General features: G+C 46.8%; 1 protein-coding gene across 3 annotated transcripts in view; it reads right to left on the bottom strand.

The window, feature by feature from the left end:
* The window catches only part of SPEN (spen family transcriptional repressor), a 93,595-nt gene extending 88,179 nt beyond the window's left edge, over positions 1-5,416 (bottom strand). For all 3 annotated transcript variants that reach the window (XM_055582590.1, XM_055582588.1, XM_055582587.1), the window contains exon 1: positions 5,282-5,416. In XM_055582590.1, the coding sequence (XP_055438565.1) occupies positions 5,282-5,364 (83 nt within the window). In that variant the 5' untranslated portion in view covers positions 5,365-5,416. The remainder of the gene's footprint in view (positions 1-5,281) is intronic.
* Between the last annotated feature and the right edge of the window lie 584 nt (positions 5,417-6,000).

Below are 6,000 nucleotides of genomic sequence, written 5' to 3' on the forward strand. Positions count from 1 at the left end.
AAACATGATTAAGACTGTAACAAAATCAATACAAGATATAACCAGAAAAATCTTCATTTCATTTGTCAATGTAACCGAAACTCAGCATCTAATACAAAGATACAAAGACATACACATAATCCCGAAGTTTAATGCTGGACCAAAAATCTAGCACCAAGTATAAAACAAAAGTAATAATAAATGTTTTCCATTTGAATGTTCCACAAATATTCCTTAACTGTAAGAAACGGAGCAGTTCTCATACAATAAGAATCTTTAAACATGCTAGATTTCAATTCATCCTATAATCAAAATGAAATCCTAAGTAATTAAATCCAAGAATTCACTAAATTTAAGTTAGGATTTTCTAGAGACATACCACTGTGGGTTTTTTTAAGATGTTTAAAATTTTTAACTTGGCAGAGAGAGACACATGTAAGGGGAAAAAAATGTGACTGTCTCAATACTTTAACATTACACCAAGAACACCTCACTGCAAAGCATACTTCCACATACTAAAAAAAAGCTAGCAGCATACAAAATTATATAATTTATAATAAGCTGATTAAACATCCTAATTGATTTCCACAACAGAGCATGCTATTTTCACTCAAAATATAAGCAGATAGAAGGCATATAATAAAGAAAAAATTAAAGTGTTTTTAATATAGAAAAGTGTTACTTTAGTTAGTCTCCTTGTTCAACAGACTAATATATGTCTATTTAAAGTTGATGAACAACAATTTATTTCAAAGCATCCAATAATGACACTCGGGGAGCACAATTTTAACGATTATATACACTCAAGGTATTTTCAGACTGCAATGTTTACTCTAAATACTGTGGACTAGTTCAATACAGCTCAAACACTAGGGACTCTTAAAAGAAAAAGCAAAAAAAAAACAAAAACCAAACACATAGTCCCAATCAGAATATGCTAGTTTTCACAAAAAAATTCAGTTTTTTTAAAAATTTGAGCAAAATTTGAAACTAAGGGGAAAATGAGACTTGGAAGACTATTTGGAAAAAATTTCAAATTACCACTATCCCTGTAACATCTGTACGTCTTTCTGAAGCATTAGTGCTCACAAGATTAAAAATGTCTCCAAATTCAAGCCTGAAATCTCTTCATAAGCATACCAAACAATACAACACCTGAGTAATCAGTCTACAAGAAAGGTAGTTGGAAAAAGGTGCCCTCTACACAAGTCAAACACCTTCTTTTTTCTTGGCACTGAGCCCTCTGTTCTCCTCCAATCTGTCAGGGGCGTTTCTAACTCAAGAAATAAAATACAAAATTTCAAGCATTCTGTGTTAATTTTTAATGCTATTTTTCAAGATAAGTATAAAAGTATTTTACTTCATTGTTTTAATGTGCAAAAGCCTATCATGAAAATAGGTATTCAAAATTGTAACATTCAGAAACAGAGGTGTTTCTTCATAGAAACCGGCTCAGCCTAAAAGAATAAACCATAAAGCAGTGATGCAGGCTAGGATGAGTCAAATTCGTTTAAGTCTAAAAATATCTCTAGTCATAGAGTATGTGAGGATAAGGAAACTCTACCACAATACTTTATTATTGTGTCCCAGCAGTAAAGCTATCCAAATTCACGTAATGTAACATACATACCAGCTAAAACTGAGTTTCATTCTTTGACAAAAATTTTTACATGAACTACTACCTTGCTCAACCTCTGTAAGATCTTCAACCTATTCTTTAGAACTGAGAATGGATGGGAAGAACCTGTATATCAGATTTACTTCAAATCTGAAAATAAAATACAGAGAGTTTTTTTCCTTCTAAAGGGTTTTATTCATTGGCTCATTTTAATTCAGGGAGCTGCCTCAGCACACACACCTCTCCCTCTAACAACTAAGACAGCAACCAATTGTTGTATAACTCCTCCCATCCCCCTTCAATCCAGCTAACACACCATACAAAGGAAAGGACTTTCTCTATTGTGCAAATTCAGTCTCTGCAATGGATCTTTGTTAAATAAAATTTGATTCAGAAATACTTAATTCCTTTCAATCAGTATATTGAATGCTGTTAAAATAATGAGCACATTATATTATTCTTATTGCAAGAAGGTAAAGCCAAATTTTGAAAATGTTCTGATTACATTCTAAAGGTTTGGTCTTTCTTTGGCACAGAGAAAAAAGCCAAATCAGCAAGCTTCCTTCAATCTATTTTCTACCAAACACTGATCAAAATATAAATAAAAGAATTGGCTCTGATCGACCCCCATCCCAAAATGCTTCTCAACTACCCTGCTCCCAAAGCTGTCTCTTTGAATCATTCTTTAAAATTCAAACACTTACTACAAAGCCTAATCACCGTTACAAGAACATTCATTTTGAAACATTTTATATAATGTATTCCCAGTGTACACTACTTAATCCTGTAAAACAGTTATTAGTTAATGTTGAAATCAGCTAGGGAAAACAGTGAAAGTAGGTGCTTTAACCTCAGTCTTAGTATAGGTATAGGCATGGTTTTTCTCATTATGATTTCTAGAAGACATCAGAAGTCAATATTCTTAAATTTTCTTGCAAAGCTACTATTCTGGTCCAACCACTGTTTTATCCCTTTCACTTATTCACATTTAGCTTCCCTCCCTGTAGCAATCTCACATTTTACAAAACGTTCTCTACAATAAGGATAAAAGACCTTGAATTTCTCCAAAGTCCATTTAGCGCCACAGCTTGATCAGCAAGAATATTTCTTGTACACGTTTAAGGATAAACAAGAAGCCAGACATAGAGATTACCTGTTAGGGGAGTAGGGGGTGGGGGGTGGGAACTGGAATTCCCAGGGTTGGGGTAAAGGGAAGATTTTTCTGTAAACCTTTTTACACTCTCTAAACCCACTAAGAATGCACTATCTATCCAAAGATATGAGCAAACTTGTTTAAAATTCTCAAAAGTCGTTTTAAAAAATATAAAGGAGTGTCAGGGACACTCGGTCTACTTAGTTTTAAGATAATCTGCTTTTACCAATAGCATCTGCTTTTGCTCTGCAATAGGTAACAGTGCTTTAAATGAAGTCCTGAGCAATGTGCTAGCTAAACCGTCTTTAACACTGAAACGCTTCTGCAGACCGCCGCCTTCCAAGGCAGCTCGCATCCTCCGCCCGCTCCTCCCTCTGTGCATTCTGAGATCAGCTCTGCTGATTCCCACATAAAGTGGGTCCTGGCCGCCATTTTAGAAAGTCATTCACACAGGCCGGACGGCAGCACCATCTACTTAAAAACCTTCCAAGACTCCCTCGGATAACTTCCTTTTTCCTCTCGAACCTCTCATCTCGCCAGGGGAGTCAAACTGCCCGCGACAGGCAGACACTCTTTCTAGAATCTGCATAATGCCGAAATGACACTTCTGGCCACGTAATACTGAGGGGCAAAGCAAATGCTGCAATGCACGTGTTTGCACGTCGGTGCCTACGAATTTCCCAGGCGGAGACCTACAGAGAAGGTCCGCAAGAAGATAAAAGCAAGCGCATCTAAGTGGCTTTTCCACTCCAATAATCTTGCGCCTAAATGATTTTTCCACCAAAACATTGAAGATACGGGGCCTCCTTATGGGGTAAGGGGTGGAGCAGCGCCAGGGAGCGAGGTCCCATCTGCTTCCCCACGAGCCCGAGATCTCCCCTTTGTCACAGGGGACACAGGCGAGTTTTTGCTCCTGCCTTCCCGCTGCCTGGTTTCTCAGCACAACGTAGTAAACACCGGGAGTCCCTGGAAGCGCGCCTCCTCCAGTCTCGCCGAGGACAGCTTTAGTGGGTTATGAATGGCCTCACTATTCCAGGCTCTTTTTCACACGCGGACACGCGCAGACGCGCGTTCCAGCGGTGAAGATTTAATACCCCAGTAACAGCAACCACCAACAGAATCAATGATCCTCCATTTGAAAGAGCGGAGCTCCGCTGCCGCTGCTTCCATTTCCTGATCCAAGCTGCTCAGGAGCGAGCGACGCAACCTATTTTTCCCATGGTGACTCACTAATAAGGGCGCTCCATAATTTCCTTCACTCACTAGATAGTAAGAGGAATTAAAAGTAAACCAAACTTAAAACCTTCCGAAGTCTTGAATATCGGAAGAAACAGTCATTTCCGAGGACTATCACGTATCTGCCACGGTCCTCTCGATTTACATCGCTGTTCAGTAAAGCGTCATTTTCGGTTATTTCACACCGAAGGCTCCATCAGCGATGGCAGATAGTGATTTCACAAAATAAAAACAAATGCTGAACGCTACTAAGTAACTAAAATGTATCAAGAACATTTACCCTTTATCCCTACTGCTGCTGCTGCTGCTACCCCTGAACAAAAAATACACTCTGGGAAAAAGCTTTCTAGAAGAGCTACATTTAACCTGAAAAGGCTTGCATTTTTAAACCACTGATGTAGGAATTCTGGGCGGGAGGGGAGCAGCCTTATAAAGGCTGCCCAGTGTTCAGACCCCGAGGCCGGAGAGCCGGCGCGGCGGGGGCTCTGTTGCAAGAGGCGGCTCCTCCTCTGCGAGCGCTCGGTCCCCACCGTGCTCCCCATCCAGGGACCCCAGAGCGCTGAAGGCAGGAAGGCGAAAGAGCCGAAACAGACGCACCAGCTTATTCTCGGACACCATCCTCCGCCCAACCCCACAAAAACAAGGTGGGGAGAATCTAAAACATTTGCGTCCATTTAGTTTCTAGGTCTGTGAGCCTTCATGAGAGGTCCCTAGAATCCAGTAGTGTCTTTCCAGTTCCGAGATGCCCCCATGTCACCTACCAAGACTTTTCCGTTTGTATAACCTTTCCTTTCGCACAAAACCCTCTCTAGGTCAGACATATCCACGCGTCCGCAGGGCGAGGAGCGGGAGCTGCTGCGGGACTCGGGAGTTGGCCGGGCCGGGGGTTGTCGGGGCGGGGTAGGGGTTCGGGTCCCGGGGGCTCAGAAGCAGCTCGGTTCGGGCGTGTTGGCCGGGACAGCCGCACCGAACCGGGGCAGCGGCGCGCGAGGACGCGACCCCACCGTCGGCTGGCCAGCCTGAGAACACCCTCCCGGCGCCGGCTTCGCTGAGGCCGAGCGACAGCCGCCTCCTTATTGGGAAGGGAGAGGGTGGGAGCCGGGCCCGCTCCGCCGAGGCCCAACGCCGCGACGCGGACAGAGAGGCGGCCAGGCAGCCGCGCGCCTTCCGCACCGGTCCGTGGGTCTGGCCCGGGTCCCCTCACCAGTTCCGCGCACGGGGAGGGGCCGGCAACGGGCCGGAGTGGGCAGCGGTGCCCGAGGAGAGAGCGCGGCCCCGGGCCTCGTGTCACTCACCGTTTGAAATGCTCGATGATCTTCTCTTCCCGCACATTCTCCGGTAAGTTGCCCACCCAGAGGTGCCTGGTTTCCCGGACCATGCTGGGCGGTGTGCTGGCGACCGCTGGTGCGGGTTCCCCCTCGCCGGCTTCGTACGAGCCCGTCAGCGCCGGGAGGCGGGCGCCGAGGAGGCGGCGGCGGCGGCGGCGGCTGCGGCGGTGGCGTCGGCAGCGGCGGCGGCTCCTCCGGCTCCCCCCCGTGCAGAGACCATCCCTCTCCCCCAGGTTCTGACTCTCGGGCCTCGCAGCTCCGCTCTGCCGCCACCACACACCCGAAGCCGACCCTCGCGCTCCGGAGGCGCATGCGCCCGGGCAGCGGCGGGCGGGGGAGCGGGGAGGAGGGGCGAGCGGGACCCGGGCGGCAGCGACTACGATGGAGCTGGCGCTGTGGCAGCCGGACGCTTCCCACCGGCGCGCGCGGCCCGCCTCCCTCACCGCGGGCGCGCGCTCGTCCGCCCGACCGCCCGCCGAGGCCGAGACGCCGAGTTCCTCCCAGCCGGCGCGCAAGCGCGCGAGGTAGGGAAGAACGCGGGGCCAGGAAGGAACGCTCACGCGCTCCGTCCCAGTGCGCAGGCGCGCAGCCCTCTGTCAGGTCAAGCGCTGTTTCAGGCTTGGGGCACAGCGAGTGCGGGAGAAGGTACCGCCTCCAGCGCCTCGAGCAGGGGTCCCAGGCGCTGG

The sequence above is a fragment of the Bubalus kerabau genome, chromosome 5 (assembly GCF_029407905.1).
Source record: "Bubalus kerabau isolate K-KA32 ecotype Philippines breed swamp buffalo chromosome 5, PCC_UOA_SB_1v2, whole genome shotgun sequence".
Taxonomy (NCBI): Eukaryota; Metazoa; Chordata; class Mammalia; order Artiodactyla; family Bovidae; genus Bubalus; species Bubalus kerabau.